Source organism: Perca fluviatilis, chromosome 2 (genome assembly GCF_010015445.1).
Source record: "Perca fluviatilis chromosome 2, GENO_Pfluv_1.0, whole genome shotgun sequence".
NCBI lineage: Eukaryota > Metazoa > Chordata > Actinopteri > Perciformes > Percidae > Perca > Perca fluviatilis.
Window position 1 is genome coordinate 15,722,610 of NC_053113.1, and position 20,956 is coordinate 15,743,565.

The window sequence follows — 20,956 nt, forward strand, 5'->3', positions numbered from 1 at the left end:
ACAATTCATACATTCATGTGACATCCCTGCAGCATGTGTATCCTGATAGCCCACGTTCTATCCCATCTCCTGTTGTCCTTGCAGGTTCACCTACACACAGGATCCAAACTATGGCCCGTTCCTACAGCGTGTGAACGGTTTGGCTGGAAGTCAACAAAAACGCACCTACTGGGAGCTGCTGGTCAAGCCTGCAAACAACGTGACATTCCGTCCTGATGTCAGTGAGTCAACCAAGAGAACACCTTTGTCTTTATGCAGTCAACATCCACAGTATCTTGTTCTTACTGAAACTGTATAATCTTGTTGCATCTTGATTTTGTTTGCAGGTATTGGATGTTACATCCCAAATCTGAATGACCTAATCATCCTGAACTATGCCAAGTACTCAGTGACGGACTGGTAATCTGGCATTTGGGCAGATGCCAGAGGGGCCACGGTTTGGGCCGGCCGGCCAATCAGAGAGCCGCATGATTGTCACAGCAATGCGGCCACTTAATTGTAAACAGCGGCCCATATAATTTCTCTCGGCCCCCTTTCAAGCATCAATAATAACATTCTTTGGCCCAATGATAGCCAAACTTGTCCAAACCCTTCACACCTAGTAATAAAGTAATCTGATCAGTATTTATACCACATATGAGTCTCTCTATATCATTAGTCTGTATTGTTTTGTAGCAAAATTACTTATTCAGATCAGATGTTCAAAAACGTAAACATGCATGGTTTGAAATGAAACAAATCTACCTGCATTTCTTTTATTTGAATATTTGTTTGCAAAAGTTAAAATGAAGCAATGCCTTCTGGGAATTTCAAGACAGAATAAGGTCACCGTTCATCTTTATATATACTGTCTATGGTCTGCGTCAGCGTGGTTGTTGGAAGTTGACCGGCTGGCTCTGATGATTTATTCTTTCTTTTTTTTTTTTTTTTTTTTTTTTTTTTTTATATATATAATATATATATATATATTATATATATATTTATTTTGCATGGTACCGGTTACCATCGCTGGGGCTTACCCCAATCACTGGGGAAGTGCGCCTAACGTGCTCTTTCTGTGCGTCAAAAGTTCAATCTGCGACCCCACCCCAGGCCCAGACCATCATGCTTCCTCCTACATGTTTGACAGTTGATGTCACACACTGAGGAACCATCCTTTTGCCTATTCAATGGCGTACAAAAATCCTGTGTGATGAACCGAAGATTTCAAATTTTGATTCATCGGTCCATAACACCTTCTTCCAGTCTTCAGTAATCCATTGACGATGTTTCTTGGCCTAAAATAGCCCAATTGGGCCCAATGGTAGCGCCGCGGGTGGTGTAAGGTGGAAGGTGGCGCACGTAGTGACACAGAGAACTAACTTGACTCTGCAGTTCCCCTCAACGCTACAGTATATGCAGCATTTTAAGCTCATTGTTTGGGTTTTATGGCCCAGACCTTTACAGTTTTGGTTGAGTCTCACAGATCTCATCAGTGTTGTTTTCAACTTCAGCAGGCAGCTGACAAGTTAAAATAATCTCAAGAAAAGCATTAATATTTGGTGGCAAAACAGATTTAATTCTTCAACCTTGCATTTATTATTTCATTTTAATTACATGTGCTGTCACCAACATAATTTCTATTGGAAACACAGTTCCTTCCAATAACAGCTTCCCTTTAGCTCAATTATCCTAACGTTTGCTCAGTTTAATTCATACTCTGACCGTGGAATATTGCCTCTGAAAAATATCTGTGATAAAAAACTAGTTTACAAAGTGCATTTTCTATATAAATCATGTCTTGCATTTATGTCTTTGTGTTTCAAAAGATTACCAATATCAGAACTTGAAAAACAAATTTTCATCAAATTGAAATAATTGATTTGAACATTATTGATCCAAGGCTTAGTTTCATTTGTAAATACAAAAAAATATTGATAAAATATTAATTGTTTCTATCCCACTCATACAACCAATGTTAATTTCCATGTCTCTACTTGCCTTTGTAAGCTGTTTAATTCAATGCATGAAGGACCATGTGCTTAGCTGTTCATTCTCTCCAACAACAAACACCAAGGCATCTTTTTTTATTAATAATTATGAAAAATATAATGATACACTTGAATCTGGTCCCATTTTGATGTCCAGTTATCTTGATTTTCAGTACTTGGTGTAGTTCAGGATGATTTCCTCGTTTGCACAGGGAATGTAACATCCAATACCTGCAAACAAGATCCATACAGTATTAAAATAGTATAGGTTGCGTCACAGCGAGAGTAAGAAGAACAAGATAGATTTTTGACTATGTATAAAATGACAGATGACAGACAGATTAACTACTTCTTGGTTGACTTACCAACATCAAGTCTGATGATTGGGCCATTGGGTTTCTTGCCCAGGAGCTCCCAGTAGGTATGTTGCTCTGGATTTCCAGCCAAACCGTTCACACTCTGTAGGAACGGGCCATAGTTTGGATCCTCTGTGTAGGTGAACCTGCAGGACCAAACAGAAGATGACTTGTAGATATGGGCTATTATTACCAGAATAGCGTTGTTCCCTTCTCCATTCTCTGATATATCATCTGGTGTTTCCTGTGTTTCCCTGGAAGTTAGAGCAGCTAGAAGGGTTGAAGGTTGCATGACGCCATTGACAGGTGACAGACCTGAACATTGTTGCAAACATTGGGAATAAAGTACACAACTCAATAAGATATATAGCATAGGTTAAGTTGTTTTTGTTTTTAGACATTTTTACAAGGACATTTTACATGTTAAACCTTTAAAGAGAATATTCAGCTGAAGCAATGATCTCACATAAAGTCTTTGCCACAGTCCTGCAGTCTCCTCAATCCACCCAGTAAGATTCCTCTCTCAAGCACGTAAGTGCTGTATGTCTTCGGATTGTGGGGCGTTACTGAGTTTGTCACCACGACACTGAAGGGGATATGAGCATCCTCTGAAAAACAGAAAAGGAAAACTATTACATTCCTCTTTTTTTTTTGGCCAGGATTTTTAGCATTCAGTAATAATATTGAAAGCCATTGTTCTAAAATTTAAACTTGCCTGCATCTGAGATTCCAGAAACCAGCAACACTTCCATTTCTGCTGCTGGGTATTAAGACACACTGTGAGCTGCTGCCATTATTGACAGTGGCTCCATAAATAATCATATGCATGCGGGGTAAATACTGGAATGAGGTCAAGGTATAATTTGAAGTATGGACAAACGTAGTGGGACTCACTGATGCGTAGACATTAGCTCAGGCAGGGATCTTTGAACCAATCTGAACCACTGCAGGTGAGTAACTCATACCAACTCATGTCAAACAACCCACAATATCTCTAAAAATTGTCCCAAATATGTAAATTGGCAAGCAGCATTTAAAATAGCAAAAAAAAAAAAATAGGTCACAAAAACATTTCAAACCTTTTTCAGCTACCGTTGAGATGGTTAAGAACTGAATAGAGGATCCTTCTTATTTGAGTAGCTCCTGGTCCTGTTGGGAGGACTCCTGGTCAGAAACTTCTCTTATGCAGTAGCGTATCACATCATTGTAAAATAACCAGTGACTGTAAAAAATAAAAACAACCACTAATTAAGTAATACTGTACTTTTCAATATGAGGAAGTAACTTTCATTATGAAACTGCTACCGCCTGTTTGCTTGCGTGTTCTCAGTGGTGTGGTCTACGTGATACGCAGGTATACGCAGTATACCCACTAAGAAAGCTCCAGGATTTCCATATACCCACTTAAAAATGCGCAATGACACGCAACAACATACTTTCCGTTATATTTTTGACATATTTTAAATTGTCATCTGTGTTTGTTTTTCTTTGCATAGGCTAAATAATGGTATTTTAGCCATGAATTGCTGCATAAAAGTGTATCAAAATTCAGGAAATGAAGTCTTTGACGCTGGAAATTTCCCTGGGGGAGGACACCCAGACCCCCGACTATGATATGTATGTCTTAATTTATGTAAAGGAAAATATATGTGATAATTCTAAATATAAAAAAACTTTGTGAAATATAATCCAGTAGGGCTCTAAGGCATTCTGTATAGATTTCAAATATTTATTCTCCTGTAGATCAACGTTTCTTATTTAATGTTATCTCTGCTGATTCAACATCATTTACTCTTCCTTCTCTTCTTTGTCTTTTGTTTGGGGGAAGTGGCCTCTTTAAAAGTGCATGTGACACCTATTCCCGTCAATAATTTAATTCATTTATAAACCCCCTTAGTTGTTTTTGTTAGTGTGAGTATTGTATGTGTTTGTGTGCATGTATGAAAGTGTGTCGTGTCGCACTTCACACAAATACATTTTTTTTTAAAGATTTTTCATCCTTTTGCAAAATAAGAGAGCAAAGTGTTAGGATCTGTTTTTGTTGCTTTTAGAGGAAAGTGTTTTAGTTAGAATTTCGAGGTATGATGTCACCTAACTATTTTTTCCCCCCTCTACTAGTACAATGCCACCGAAGCACACTATTATTCTTTTTCAGGTGGGACTTCCATAGAACTTATCAAAACTGATAGAAATGTGTGTGTGTGTGTGTGTGTGTGTGTGTGTTTGTGTGTGTGTGTGTTCCAAGTTCTGCTTGTTTTTGTGGATCCACACCTATTCCTCAAAGTCCTGACTAGCACATTATTATTCTTAACAAGCTGTGACTTTCACAGAACTGATCAAAACATTTCATGGAAACGCGTGTGTGTGTGTGTTCCAATTCTGCTTGTTTTTCTGGATCCACTTGTTTCAGCAAGATATCTAATCATGTTCAACTCTTATTTGTGCACATTCAAAATATAACTATGGAGAGTTGTGATATTTCGAGTAAAAAAAGTCCTAAAATTACGAGAATAAAATCAGAATTTAATAGAAGTAGCCACAGTGTTTGCTGGTGAGTAGGATGGTTAAAAAAAGCCTTTCACACATAGTGGTGACGACAGTGGAGAGCTATAAGCCGTTGCATGAGTCTCGATAATAGTCTATAGTTGCACATCAGCAACTCCAGTGGACTCTAGTGCGTCATGCCAAACACTGCCACCCATTGGTCAGCCGTCGGAAGTGCACCCCAAATATCTCAAAACCAAGATGGCCGACGGACGCACAGATACTTTTGATACATGCTAGAAACCCGATTAGCTCAGGAATATCTTGCCAATCCTTCTACAGTAGGAGACCTTTGCAGGTAAATAAAGTTTGGTAGTGGCAATTAACATCTAGGAGTAATATAGTTGGTACAGTTTGTAAGAAGCCTATTGGTTTTGTGTTGGGAGGAAATTATGATTTATCATCTGTCCAGTTAATTAGATATCCAAACTACAATTCATACAATTACGGCAAGTTTGTTGTTCTTGAAAATACTTCATGCAACGTTTTTTTGGCTGCAAACACATTTGTTTATGTAATTAGAATATAACTTTAACTAACTAAGAGTTTTTGTAATAAAAACAATATTTTCTGCAGATAATTTATGAGAGCCATTATATTTAGTGCAATGTGTGATAGATAGGCTTAGCCTACAGGATTGTGAAGCAAATACCATCTGAGTCAAGTGCATGGATGTATTAAAAGCACAAGGTTGAGTCAGGACGCTAGTGGCAGTGATGATGAATGGCTGCCAGAAAAATGATTAGCAAATGCTAGCAGTAGTGGAGCTGAGGATGCTAAGGCATTAGCCTAACAGCATTATATTTTTTTATTTTTGACAAAACTATATCATTTTATTCATTGGTTTGTTAAATGCATATTTCTTCAGTTGAAAACTCAAACGTGAAAAACTCAATGCAGGTATGAATCAAAAGAAGTTCAAATCTTTTTTTCATGACTAAAGAGGAATAAAAAACACTATTGAGGTTGTCACACATTATGCATGAAAGGAGACTGTTTATTCTGTATGCCGTCTGTGTGTCCCTTAAACACCATAGACCGTTAATATTAATATTTACAGTCAATGTTAAACACACAACTGTGGTGAATATTGGGTTGATGCCCATGCAGTCGTTATTGGCCTACAAGGGAGGCATCTAAAAAAAGAAGATAGGACTTGACTCTTCTAGTCATCCTGTGTGAACCAAAGACTGTAGGGTGTACCTGATTGGCAAGAGAATTATAAATGTGTTGCAACAGCAGATGAAAGTTATAGCTACAAGGCTCATTGGAAATAAATCTAATGTTTAATAATATGATCCATAAATTGAATATGTAAGTTAACATTTAAAAGTGAATTTTTGTCATGGTGGTACCCTCCTGATGGGAGCGATAACACACGATAAACAAACGGGACCTTGGTTCCTTGTGAAAAATCCAAAGCAATTATTGGAGAGCAGTGAATCTTTGCAATCTAATAGTGCTCTCTGTGTTCTTTTCGAGCTTTTAAACCAATCTTTGATTGATCGCTAATTATCGGTGACGGGACCCGTGGGGACAGCCATGCCCCTCCGTCCTTTTCACTGCGTGAAAGCATCTAACTTTCAAACCGTTGACTCGGCGCCTTGTTCTCGCAGCTCAATAGTCTTCAAGACGTTTGAAAAATTTAGCTGGCCTTTTTCCCAATAAAGAAAGTGGAGCTTCCCAACAATAAAGCACTGGAACCAATATTACCTTGTGGATGGTGCAATAGTCTGGGCCACAGGTAAATAGTCTAGTGATCAAAAGTTCTTTGACTGCATTATCATTTTCAGAAATATGTCCATAGCAATCAGCTGTTGAACTTTAATCCTCAAGCCCAACATGAAATGAAAAGTCCAGGTGTAGTCTACTTGTTCATGTTATTGACTGCGGTGTTGAGTCAAAAGCCCCGGATTGATAACCTTCTCTGCGTAATGACAGAAGTGTCTCTTAATAGCGCACCGATTGATGTTGGCTGTTTGGAGGTGAATCACTCTTCTCTCTTCATCGATGGCAATGTATTTATTTTTTTTCCAAGGTCGGATCAATCGAGGGGCAGGTTTTGTCTTGGAAATCTATGCCTCCAATTTGCTGCAGGATCCAGACTATAAAAGTGGAGCTGATGTGGTGATGCTGCTTAGAGCTGCTATGATGGTCTAACCAGAGGAACTCCTGCTAAACTGCATGGAGACGGCCCAAGTTGAGCAGGTAGGTCATGACCGCTCTGACAAATAAATCCACTTAAGCTGTAAGAGTGTATTTATGAATAGAAGATTGTAGAACAATTTGCAGGTCATGATAAGAAGCAGTGAAAGGTTATTTAGATTGGCTGGAAGCTAATAAAAGTGCTTTGGTTCTCCAAGGCCAGTTTATATGAATATTGAACAACCTATTTCATTAATAATAACTACTCAAGTAGAGCTGCTAAAATGAATCAGTTAGTTGATCCAAAGAAAATGCATTATGCACTATTTAGAAAACCGATACATCGCTCGAGTCATTTTACACGGTTTGGAATGTTGGTTCCACCTCAGATGTGAGGATTTGCAGCTTTTCTTTGTCATATATGATAGTCTATGTGATATCGTTGGGTTTTGGACTGTTGGTGAGACAAAACAAGACATTTGAAGTTGTCACTTTGGATTCTGGAAAATGTCTTAATGGACTAATTGAGGAAATAATCTGCATATGAATGAAACAATGATGACAACGATCAACAATGAAAATAATCGTTAGCTGCAGATGTTAAAGCTATTAATATCATTATGGAGCTGTTTTTAGCTGTTGAGGCTTTATAAGTTGGAAGAAGGCTACAGATATTACTGGATCTTGTCACCACAACGTAATTGCACAGAAAGTGGGGAACAAAGCAGATGTTTTGATTTGTCACAGTAGGAAAAGCACAGGTGTAACCAATAACATGATTAATGGCTGTGTTCCATTCAGGTGTGCTGGTTCCAGGGTCTTGCTATTTCACAGGTAGAAAATATGACTCACTTTGTGGATTCAAATCTAAAATTGTGCCACTGTTCAAATTAAGCACCGATAAATCTATAAAAGATTTTTAAGGGTAATTTAAAAATCCTATATATATATATATATATATATATATATATATATATATATATACGCGTTTCTGGATAAAAAAATAAAAAATAAAAAAAAATCCAGAAACACGTAACAAAACAAACAGATTTCCCTAACATTATTTGTAGTTATTTATGAGTCCTCACTAAAATAATATGATAATGCAGTTTCAAAATAAACATGTTTGTTTTATTGTCACAACAGAACAGAGGAACATCAAAATATATTAAAGTTCTGATAAATAAAATGTATAAAAATACAAACTTCAAATATGAAACTTAAAGGGTTAAACACGAGTGTTACCAACAGGGACGTTGTGTTTTTTATTTTATTTTTTAAATATTCATTTATCGGCTATTATAAATGCTGATAGCGATAGTTTGGAAAATGCCTAATATCGGCCGATGATATCGGTCCGCCGATATATTGGTCGGGCTCTAGTTTAAATGCACTTCAGTGTATACAACAATAAGTGAACATATCACACTTATATGAATGCAAAGTTAAGCTTTTGATGGTCTTTTAGTAAGCTTTTAAGCAGTTAGTGTCACACTATTAGCAAAAAGCTGCTGCTGATTCAGTCAGTGTCAATATTCAGTATAGTCAGTTCAGTTTGAAGACTCGGTGTTAAAGTTTTGTTTGCACATGTACTTAACACCTTTAATGCTGGCTCACTGGAGTGGCTTAATGGGACTCTAAGCCATTGTTAATGTTATTAGTTATACCTGTGAAAACTAAACAGAGAGGCAGCATTCAGTTTTTATGCACCACATATCTGGAATAAACTCACAGAAAACTTGAAGTCTGTCACTTCTTTTAAAACATTTCTGATTTCCACTTGATACAGTTTGGGACTATTTATTCATATGCACATTTATTATTCTGCTTTAGCTTATTTTTGATATTGTATTTTTTGTTTTACCCTTTTAATCCTATGTATGTGTGTATATTTTATTCTATTGCCTTGTGTTTATTTTACATCTTGTCCTTGATAATGCCTTTATGTCTAATGGAAAGCACTTTAAATTGCCTCGTTGTTGAAAGGCTATACAAATATACTTGCCTTGCCAATGCTTTTCCTGCTATGACAAGTCAAAAGCTGTGTCCCAATTCCATACTACATACTGATTGTATACAGTATTTACTATATGCTATAAGTCGCAGAATACTCGATTTGTATTGATGACCAAATAATCAATGTACTTTAGAGTTTTCTATTCAACATAAATGAATGCAATACATCCACTGATGTACAGCAATCAAACTTCACTCAAACTTCACAAAAAGGATCCTACTGTACTTTTTTTGTTTTTGGTTGTATTTCAAGAGATCTTCTCCCAGCTGTTTAAAAATAATATATATATATTTGTCAGGGACAGCTCATAATAATAAACATTTATGTAAATATGCCAGAATTAGCCAAAAGGCTTGTTTTTATCTGCAGTCCCTGGCCAGATGTTACAATAGGCTCCCTTAAAAACAATGATAGGCATCCTAACACGAGCATGACATTAAATACAAATATAAATACATGTGCACTAGATAAAATCACATTACAGTCTTGTCTTTTCACCACCATCTGCAATTTTTTTTCTTCTTTTTTTTCCAGCTGTAAGCAGCTCTACACATTTCTTTTGCATTGTGGGAGAATAGTCCACATTAACTGCACTCAAACATTAAGTAAATTAAGTGGACTTCATTTCCTACGTTTCCACTATTAAAACACTATACACTTAAAACCTGCTTGGAATTGCTATGTAGTATGGAGTTGGGACACAACTAAAATCCTCCCTGGGAAAAAAAGCTCTATTTCTACCATACACAGACACCTACATAAAGGATTTTGAAAGTGATTCTCTTGATAGCCTGATTGCAGTATGAGTTTAGTCCAAAGGGTGGTGCTAGAGCTCCATGTGTGGGTTTACTCCAGAGGAAAGAGGAAAATCTTGTCTTACCTTCTGGTCTCAATAGTTCTCAATATCAATAATCTTGTTTTAAAACCCAAACATGCTTTATCTCCAATAGTTTGACCAAAGTCATTCACTGTAGTCTGTTTGTGCACTGCCTCTGCTGATATATCACATGTCTGGTTACACCTATAAGAACATGTAAAGAGGTGTTGAGGTGGAAAAAAACAACGTGTTCAGACATTTGTTGCTAATGATGTTTCAAGCGTTTTGTCAATATGATAGCCTATAACCACGTCCATCAACGCCTGGCAAGAATAGATCAATACTTTTGCAAAATCAATTAATTGTTTTATCAATGGGTGAAAGTGTTTCAGAGTATCTAATGTCATGTCTGCTCACAATTAGTCCAAATTGGACAATGTAACTGCTCTTTTGTAAAGGCTGAAAATTATTTAGTTCTTATCATATTCCTTAAGGAACAGTGAAATAAAATAAAATATTTTATTTCAGTGGGTGTGGTGATGGAGGTTTAAATGGATATCCTGCTTTCCTAAAAGTGATCCAAGGGGCTTGAAGACATACTGTATCTATTTATTGTACTGTGTGTATTTGTACTGTATGTAGAAATTGTCCTGTTACAACTTGAGGAGCTTCTTGACAAACATGCAAGAACAAAATTTATTTTCTATTAATCAAGGTAGCTACTGGTCGAAAATATATAACAATGTGATGATGGATACTGGGTTTAGTAGCGCTGTTATGATAATGGTAAAAATATTTTAATTGATTTTGATTCCTTTATATTTTCATATCCCTTATAAATGAGATCATATTGAGCTAACTCTCAACATTGTATTTGTAATTAATTTCTTATTTTTCACTTGTAAGAAGGGATCAATACAAGGCAGCATCATACTTGAATACATGCACCACACTGCTTAGCAAGTTCAACATGCCTGTGTGTTCTTTAGCTACTTGCTATTGGTTTATTGACTGAGAGAACGAGAAAACAAACAACTGCCTTGCCACCATTATTGCTTTCCAACCCCCCCTTCACTGCGCACTTAGGGTTGGCTTGCTGCACCAATATATCTCACACATCTGTGTTTGCACAGGAGCAGGTTGATGGACACTGTTCCATTTTGGCCTGTAAACAGCTTGTCACTCCCTGCCCTCTTCCGATGGCGGGGTGGTGGTCGTCGAGGGGGGGTCAAAGTTGAAGAACGGTGTGTTGTGTTTGTCTGACCCACTTCATTTCATCCCAGACAGGCTGCAGGTTGTGGCAGAGGGGGCAGCTGAGCCACAGTTAATGACAGGGCTTTGTTCAGGGTTGGGGCTTTCGTCAAAATAGGCCCGAGCCAGACAAAAGCCGGGGTCACAGGTCCTCGGAGACCCAGGGTGAGAGGGCTAATGAGTCAGTGTTGAGCTAAGAGGAGCCGGCCAGTGTGGTCTGCAGCCGCAGGCTCAGATGGTTCTGACACAGCCAAGGCTAATTTGTCTGTTTTGTTCCTGACTGGAGACTGCAGAGCCGACATTACATACAGTTACTGTCTTATCAGCATTAGCAGCATCAAATCAAATCATTTGACAAGTAATACATTTTCTTAAACGGTTGAGTTTTCAGGGGCTATTCTTTGTAGCTACCAAGAGTGAACAACTGAAGAGTTGTTTAGTCAGCCCTCATAGAGCTGGATGGCTGTTCATGGCTGTATGAAGGCTGGAACTAGAGGTCCGGATAGCGAGAGGGTCCAATTCGAAAAAGGACGTGTGCAAAACCCACCCAAATTCAACATGCATCAATTCATTTTCAAAAACAAAATACCATCCTCGATACCATCATGCCTGTTACAAAATATACAGCATCACTGGCAGCAGCGGGATGTGCCACCAATTAACGAGCAGTCATGGTCAAAAAGAGCTGGAATGCATATTTTCTCCTCAATAATTATCATGTTGTTATGGTCCGCTCAAATCCACTAGGTTTTAAGATAATATTGACACCAAGATGCAAGACGCAATACCCTTCCCGACTGGATTAGACTGAATATAGGTTGGACCTAGCATGACTGGGGTCCTGGGTCAAGTCTAGGTTACTTGGAAGCCGAGTGGACCCATGAAGACCTCGTGCACGGTTGGAGATGTTAGTACATACTTGTACAAATATTGGCTATAAAGCAAAGTATGTCTTTGCGTCAGCATCCTTTTCTATTCTCTGCGACCTGTGGTTATCCATAACTCCCCAGATGTACCGTAGAGCCACAAAGATATTGACATGTATCTATGCAAAAGTATAAAGGCCTCCATACGCTTCAAACTAAGTGCTGTTGGGACTGTCTAACAGTGTCTTGAAGTGTCCTTCCTAACTACTTACATCACTTTTTCCTGTGCACAACCTCCGGTAACGCCATGAAAGACAGACTGTCCGAAAGTATGTGCCCTTATCCCCATTTGCAGGATTCATTGTTTCAAGACTACAAAGACAAACGACAGACACAAAATTCTAGCGAGAGATCAGAGGAGGAGGAGGCCAGGAGGAGGTTATGACGTGCGTAGTAAATTCTGTGGACCTGGCATTTCTTCCATGTTTACACTCCCACAGTTAAATCAACACTGGCAATATTTCTGTGCATGAAGCGCGCCTGTGACTCCTTCAGGGTCGACTGGCCCCTCTCTTCCTTTTGTTTGGCTTTGGGCTTTGTAGCTTTTAATTTTGATCTCTTTACACTTTCGCCTCCGCTCCCCATCACTCTATCAACCACCTTCGACCCAGACACATGCGGCTCTGGCTTATCCAGCCGTGGCATTGACCTCTCATCTTCAGATTGACCCGCTGCTTCCCATGACCTCTGACCTCTCGGGCTGAACCCTGCAGCCGTCTGGACCTCCTCCACCTGGCCCCTATCTCCACCCTTCAGATGGTCCAGATGGATTACTCTCTGCTCAAGATGTCTACCGGATTACATTGTTGCCTCAACAGAGGATCCACGAAGCCTCAGGTCAAAGCAGCAGCAGCAGCTCATACTACAGAATTATATTTGTGATTATGTTGAAATATCTTCCATCAAGCCCTGAATTGGCAGACATTATGTTATTCCAAAGCATTTCTTTGGATTTGTTCCTTGTCACTTTAGATGGCAGTTATTATGTGCTGTTTGCCTGAGTTGCACAATACAGATGCCGGGGGAACTCTCTCTCTCTCTCTCTCTCTCTCTCTCTCTCTCTCTCTCTCTCTCTCTCTCTCTCTCTCTTTTTCTCTCTCTTTCTTTCTCTCTCTATATCTCTCTATCTCTCTCTGTCTGTCGCTCTCTGAACTTGCTGTCCCCATTCCATAGCCTGGTTTTGATACATAGTGTTCTGATAGTTTGCCGAGGAGAATCTGGGTCAGCATGGGGAGCCTGAGATAGAACTGGCACAAGGCTGACTTGCTAAAGAAATGCGTCACTCATCGCTTTACAAAGACTAGAAAAAACAGTACTGTTCTCCCACTTCAGAACAACAAATTCCACATACCTAACATAACCTGTCAGAAGAATCTGCTTGAGTTTTTAGCAATATCCCTACGTGTATTGTTGGGACCAGTAATAAGTCACAACAGAGCCCAACCTAGGCAGACTTTAAATAGGATGCCATATAGGTTCAGATAATTTTGTTTGTCTCACTCAAGCAGAAGAGATGCACGAAATTGTTCACATGAGGACATTTCATTATCAAAATTCACTGTGTGTGATTGCCTTGCCATTTTGAGCGACATGTCCATTAGTTTTGGGTTAGGTATTACATCACTGAAGTCTAGACAGACATCTAATGTGCGATTGAATTACATGGACTGGAAATGTGCAGCAAGCCAACAATATAGTTAATTTGGACAGCAGAGAATGTTTTTCATATTTTCAAATTGGAATATTTGTCTTTTTCTACACTCTGCTTTTCAGTCTGTTGCATTTTAAAGTGTGAAATTGTTTTTTTGTGCAAAGTGGGGCTTGCTCCGTGGACTTTGGTCCGAGCAGCATTCCTGATCCCTGCTGAACTGAAAACTATAGGGAGAGGAGAGGGAGGGGAGGGGAGAAAGAGCTGTGAGGGAGGAGGGGTAAGGCAAGCACGAGAGAGGAAGTGAGTGTTCATTACAAAGTGTGCCTCTCGGTTATGGGCATGCCCAGTAGAGTTAGCCTTGCAGCCTGAAATCCAGCCTCTAAATTTGAACAGGAGGGAGACGAGGTGACTGAACAGACTTTTGTTGCTCTCTCTCTCGCTCTCTCTGCCTCTCACTCTCTCTCTTCCTCTCGCTCTCGCAATGTTAATTCCTACTCTTCTCCCAGTAGTGAGTGTGGAGAGATTTTTTTTGCTCTGGAAGAGCAAGAGGAGGTGCAGATTTCATCTAGTGCAAACTAAGGGAGAAGTAAAGAAAATAAGAAGAAGAGGAAAAAGAGCGAGAAAGACTTCACCCCCATCACACTCCCTCATTGCCTCCTCTGCCAACGACTTTCACCTCAGAAATAGCGGAGGGACCAACTTCAAAAGGAAGTCAGCAAGGAGCTGGAGTGTGAAATCTGAGAAGAGAAGCAAGATGAGAGGCTGACCCGCGCTGTGTTTGCTATGCTGTCCAGGTCAGTGCCCAGGAAAGACCAAACAACTGCTCACTCCTTTCCTCTACCTGCTTTTTCTGCTTCCAAACTCCTGTCTATTGAGTGTACATTGTGCATACAGTGCTTTTACATCTGCTTGTTAGAAAAGAGTGGGTGTAGTGTTGAGGGGTTGTGTAACAAGACTGACAGACAGATTGACAGACTGCGCACCGTCTCCTCTCAGCACCATCCAACCAGTGTCACACACAGCCGAGTAAAAGTACTGAAACTCCAGCTGCTCCCTTCAGCGCTAGATGTGGGAACTGTGTAGTTGATCAGCTCAGATGTTCACATGCATACACGTGTTGAAGGAGGACAAACTCGCTGAATGCGGCCACGTGGTTACGATAAGGGAGAAATCACGGAGACGCACCGTAGGCTGGGTGCACACTCCCACTCACGTGGGGGGCATTGCGGCGGAGGTACAAAGACGTGATCACAGTTGCAGTAAGAACAACTTCAAGTTTTGAGACTTTTGAATGCATTTCTGACCAAACTTCTTTCTAGGGATCAGTACATGCTCACAAATAGGCAGCAGATTGATTAAGTGCTCTGCTTAGCGATATGATGACAGCCGGGGGACGTATTTTCAGTTGTCAGCATGTCAGGTATAGCTGCTCAGTGTCTACTTTTTAAAATTTCCATTTTTAACTTCAACATTGAGGATGTCCCCTGATTTAGTGTCATACATGCATTTTACTGATAACCCACATATCTCCTGTATCACAGAGTTAATTAACAATGTCTCCTTATTACATTTATTCCCTGTAATTGATGGTGTCTTGGCCTTACCTTAAATCCCCCCCCAATCAAACAATATTACTGGATGTAATCAGAGTGGATTATTCATTAATAACATGAAGTCAGTGTTTTTTTTTACAGCAGAGATCAGTGATTTGTGATTTTTAAGTCAACAAAGGCTGAGAGGTTATTATTGATGACTATTTATTTCATATGGGAGCTGTCAGACAGCTCACCTGTCTGGGGCTGTCCTCTGTCCGAGGCACCCCTGAGGGCCTGTCCCATTAGCTATCCCAGCATGCCTTACCACTGACAACAAAGTGTCAGCAGTGGCCTCCCAGGAGACTGTTGTTGACAGGTTTATTATTCCTAGGCTGGTGAAGCGGGGCGCTACTATGGCACTCTAGGTGAGAGGAGAGTGACTTTTATATTTACAGTTATAATTATGAGTATTAGTATTATTACATTCCGGCAGTAATCACATTTTTTTTGTGTCATGGCTTTATTATTTAACCTAGTGTATATTTTCATTTTTGATAAAATGCTCCTCCTGATTATTTTCTCAATTAATGAATTAATTGTTTTATTTTTTTAAATGTCCCAATTAGAATTTCCCAGAGCCCAATATGACATTCAGTAGAGCCCAACAACTCAAAAACCACATCTTTGTCAGATAAGACAAAGAAAAGCATCAACTCATCGCATTTGAGGTGCTGGAACTAATGATGAAAAAAGACAATTAATTATAACCTTAATTCAGTTTACTTTATACATACTTTAATGTACAATTTACGCTGTGACCACTAACTATTTTCAAACAGTATAGTGGCTGACTAGTAATACTCCATGTGAATAGTTTTTCCGTCATTCCTCAGAGTTATTGTTGAATTTGTGTTGATAGAAGTGATTCATGTTTTGTCATTATTACTCTCCTTCTCAGTAATAAGCAGTACTTTCATATGTTTACAGTAGTAGTGGCTGTTAACGTCATCTCCAGCATACCAGACATTCTGTAGCTGACCCTCTCTGCTCACTTCTCATGCCTGTAATGGTTACAATGGGTGTTTCCCTCAATATCTCAGTTTCGTACATGCTAGTGCTCACAAAATCTGTACATGGAAATTGGCATGGGTCGGTATACGATTCTGACGGCATGATGACCTTCAGCATAAATATCACGGTTTCACTGTATTGCAATTACAACTTTAAAATGTATTATTTTTTTAAATGTCTGGGTAAAAAAATTATTTTTTCCCACCTTTGAACACAATGTGTTTTATTTTTTAACACTCTGCACACTGGCAGGGAGACGGATTACTAAACTGCAGTTCCTCTCCTTGACCACTCATAAAGAACAGCTGATACCTTAGGAACGGTATGACCGAAAATGTTACTGGTTTTGAAGCTTTGACTTTTTCAAACCGCGGTATATCTTGAAACCGATAACCGGCCCATGCCTGCATGGAAACATTTAAAGGATTGATTATTGGTATCACTATTAACACTTTCATTTCATCATTATAGACCGTCTACTACTACTCTTAAGGTCTCTCTGAAGGGAAAGGCTTTGTTTGTTTATGTGATTTAGGTGAGATTTAAGACCAGTGAATGGTCATCATTGTATGACCATTTAAGGTCTAGAATTGTTTTAGTAAAATATGTTTAATTTCTAATTAGGTTTTTAGGCCAGATGATTAAAAAAACGGGAGCAGATTTTGGCAGATTTCTTTTGCCTAGCTTGGGACAGAAGACAAAGTTCTTTGTTGGCAGTTTGTAAAAAGTTGACTCATAAATGTTCCTCTACTGAAATGGTAATTTTGATATATTGTGCACTACACATTACCTACACGTAACATAACTAACTACTACAGTGGACATTTTTAAATTCTTATCTACTTACATACGTACTTGATCGAAAATGGTCAATGGAGACAATATTTAAATGTGATTCAAGCGTGTAAGTTCATTCTTGGCCTTGAAAAAGAAGAAAATCCCAACCCAAGGTGCACTTACTAGCTTTGGTCAAACTGCTGAACAAAGTTAATTTGATTTTTTTTCCCATTAAAATTATTTTCAAAGATTAAAATTTTTAAAGTTAAAGTTTTGACAGAAAATTGGGCTACAAATGGATGGAATGAAGTTTGAAAGATGAGGGCATAAGATTGAATGAAATATTCTGTTGACTGAAATTATGGGAAATGTAGCATTTTGTTAAAACTTGACTCATGCTAAGGACTAAAAGTCAGAATGTCTGAACGTTGCTGGAGTACCCCTTTCAGCCTCCACTAATCTGGTTTTCCCCTTTTTAAATAAAGGATCTGTTCTGTCAGCTGTAGTGTGGGTTCACTAGCATGAGATCTTCACAATTTATTTTTATTTTAAACTCAACTGCATTCATTTGCAAGCATCATTCTTGACATTTTTTCTTTTTCTGCCCCATATATTTAAGAACAAATACATGCAAATGTACTGAATGAATCAATCCTTGTGGTGTGCATAGAGGTTGTCAGAAGCATCAGTCTTGTCTTTTCTTAGCAGCAGTATTGTATTGCTCCATATGGGGCAACTCAGAAAGCTGTTGTTTCTGCTTGTATCAGAACCATCAGGAGTTCATTTATTTAACTCTCAGGATGACTCCCTTCTTCCTGGGAGACTGGGTTCCCATGCGTTCCTCCGTGGGTCCCACCCCTGATGGCCTATCTAAGGCTCCATGATCCATCACACAGCAGGCGGCCACGTTTTCTGAAAGGGGCCGTGAACTTGTTACCTCCCTCAGCCCGCCTGCCTGAATGTCAAACCCATTTTTCTCTTCTTGTGTCCCCTTTCTCTGGTCTTCCTCTTCCCCAGAATTGCTGGTTTATTGAAATAATTGGGCTGCATTCAGTGCGACCAGGTTGCCAGTGCAGCTTTTTGAATTGAGATATCAAGTCTGGTGCTGCGATTTCCCTCTGACCTTCCTTTCAGAGCTCCTTCCTCCGCCTCTGCCTGCCTCGCTCTGAGGTCGTGATGGGTCACCATCATGACTCCAGCCTCTCGGTACAATGACACGACATCCATGGTACATTATCTACAGTGGGTCAGCTGGCCTGGAGCTCTGTCTATAGACTATTCTTCACTGCTGCGTTGTCTCGGTGATCTCTGGATCCAGCCTGTTCAACATGGCACACATTCAACATGGCAACCTCAAGGGGTGTTTTATTCTTCCAGCAGAATTAAATCACTTTTCTCTCTCTCCTCTTTCTGCCTCTCCACTGAGTTATACAGAGTTTAATGAGGAAGGGAAGATAAAGGGAAGCTTATGGTTTGCCGGATGATGGAAAGGCTGCCTTTTTGTTTCTGTTGGAGGAGCCACACAGGAAGCGTTCAAGTGAAATGAGTTTTTTTTTTTTTTAAACCAGAGGGGAAGGTGATTGAGATGTCTGAGAACGAGCCAGGGAGTCTGGAGAGGCAGGGGTCGTTAAAGTGTCAGAGGAGCTGCAGTTTATCAAAAATTCTTCTGCATTTTCGAGACAGCCTAGCTTGCAGTGGGTTAATGTAGAAGTCACGTGCAGTATGGAGATATAATCTGTTGTGAGGTGTTAGGATTATCGAACATTAATGCACTGATTTCGCCATAGGCATGAAATAGTTATGTGCCTCTATACCTCCAGTGTCGTGCATCATTTTAATGACTGCACAGGATTATCCCCTTACATAAGCGAGTGTGGGCGGTTTGGAGACGGCTCCTGACAGTGTGGGAGGGCATCAGACCGGACCGGAGGAAGCGCCAAGCTGACGCTGTTGTTGTGAGGTTCAGCCTGGGGTCAAAGTCCATACTACGCATCAGCTGTCAGAGAGTGTGTTTGGTTTACCGGCTGCATGGGCGTCAGCAGCGACGCAGGGTTCTTCTGTCTGACATCAGAAAAGACACTCAGAGTGGAGAGGTAGAAGAGGTTAGCTGGTTTACACACTACTTCTATCTCTCCCTCTCTCTGTCACTCTCTTACACACACACACACACACACACACACACACACACACACACACACACACACACACACACACACACACACACACACACACACACACACACACAAAGACAAAGACTCTGTCACTGAGGTCAGCGCTGGTCTATCTCTCTGGAGCTGTTTGTTACTGTTCCCTTCAGCAGTTGTACCAGCCATCTGCTGTGGACGTGCAGTTCCTAGAAAAAAAGACCTGTTCACGGTATACAAGGACAGTTTTAGTACAAAATTTCCAGGGATTTTGACAGATGAGGCAGTTTGTTGAGGGGGTGGGGTGGGGGGTCGGCATAGATAACAATCACAAGGGATGTAACGATAGACTCAACTCACGATTCAGTACGATTCACGGTTTTAAGTTCACGATAAGATTTTCTCGCGATTTTTTTTTTTAAGATAATGAAATGACTGAAAAAATATTTCTTTATTTATATAAACTGTGCAAAACAGCAGATGTGTCCTCTTATCAAAAGTGCAACTGAAATAGTATTTTTATCTTAATTAAATAAGAAAAAATAAAAAACTAATCAAAGATTAAAGAACGGCTTGTTTATTGCTTAGGCTAGTGTTTTTCAACTTTTTTTTAGAGCCACGGCACATTTTTTACATTAAAAAAAATCCCGCGGCACACCACCAAACAAAAATGTTACAAAATGACACATTGTAGCCTAATACAGTATATATAATGAAAATGTAGTCTCTCAATTTGTTTCTACTCACTTAGTGTGAAACCTGGGCCTGTTTAGATCAACACAAAGCTGATATCCTGGCAGGAACTGAAGAAAGGCTCACACAACACTCTTCCTCAACCGCTCTCAGTCGCTCTTCTTTTTTTAGTTTTTATAGCAGTCATGCTTGAGAAGCTCAGCTCGCAAAGATATGTTGTGGAAAATGGGAGCAATGCTGAAATAGCTCTGTTTTGCCAGAATGGGGAACTCCTTGGCAGCAGTCAACCAAAAACTGTCCAAAGGTAGAACAGCAAAGCTTTGCTTTAAACCACAGTCTTGTCTCAGTTCAGTTGGTCCTTCCTGCTCCTGCAAAGTCAGGTCCTTTCCAAAAACTGCTGCTGAGCTATATGGGTCCCTAATCCAGTCAAGGCATTCAGTGGAGGTTGAGGGGAAATAAAATGACAACTTCTCCTCAAGAGTTTTCAAATGTTTATGTATTATCTCACACAGTGTAGCAGTGTTGAGTCTCCTTGCCATTTCTGGGTGAGTGGGAACATGTAAAGCTTGGCATTTTCCAGATGTTGTTGCCAGAGGTGCACCTTTTGAACGGAATCTATTTATTTTAATCTGTGCTTGTGAGCAGGTTTTCATTTCGGCCTTGCATTCGTGTGTTCAGTTCATTCAGATGCTGAAATATATCTGCCATGTATGCCAGCCTTGCACACCACTCATCAGATGCAAGCAGCTTTGCGTCATCGCACCTCTCATCAGTCAAAATGCTGCGGCACAGTGGTTGAAAATCACTGGCTCAGGCCATATGGTCATATTGTAATGATGTATTTCAAATGCAATAACAACTTTATTACAACTTTTTTCACCAGTCATTTGCTGTTAAACAACAAAAAGGAGAAACACTATATGGCAAAAGGGTATTTTACAACAACATCAAATGCACCAGTGAGTCCCGTCTCTGTTGTTTCTCCGGCTGCGTCCATACTGTCTCAAAGTGCAGCTGGTCTCCTCTGTGTCTTCAGCTGCAGACTGTTGTAACGTTACA

General features: G+C 39.7%; 1 protein-coding gene and 1 long non-coding RNA gene across 25 annotated transcripts in view; one reads left to right on the forward strand and one right to left on the reverse strand.

The window, feature by feature from the left end:
- Window positions 1–1,547: 1,547 nt before the first annotated feature.
- Window positions 1,548–3,548, reverse strand: LOC120553928 (transcobalamin-1-like). 4 transcript variants are annotated; one of them, XM_039792535.1, is made up of 5 exons: window positions 3,406–3,548; window positions 3,042–3,083; window positions 2,793–2,934; window positions 2,336–2,472; window positions 1,548–2,201 (listed from the first exon to the last, which is right to left on the reverse strand). In XM_039792535.1, the coding sequence occupies exons 2-5, from the start codon at window positions 3,076–3,078 to the stop codon at window positions 2,140–2,142; spliced, it is 378 nt and encodes a 125-aa protein (XP_039648469.1). In that variant the 5' UTR covers window positions 3,079–3,083; window positions 3,406–3,548; the 3' UTR covers window positions 1,548–2,139. The 4 variants fall into 4 exon arrangements, with proteins under 4 accessions (XP_039648469.1, XP_039648472.1, XP_039648468.1 ...); XM_039792538.1 differs by having other exon boundaries at window positions 3,042–3,080; window positions 3,406–3,505; XM_039792534.1 differs by having other exon boundaries at window positions 3,042–3,086; window positions 3,406–3,505.
- A 1,510-nt stretch (window positions 3,549–5,058) lies between these two features.
- Window positions 5,059–20,956, forward strand: part of LOC120553974 — a 106,636-nt gene continuing 90,738 nt past the window's right edge. For 15 of the 21 annotated variants that reach the window (XR_005638261.1, XR_005638262.1, XR_005638271.1 and 12 more), the window contains exon 1: window positions 14,008–14,471. This is a non-coding gene — a long non-coding RNA (uncharacterized LOC120553974). The other 6 variants (XR_005638272.1, XR_005638259.1, XR_005638277.1 and 3 more) reach the window with 2 other exon arrangements.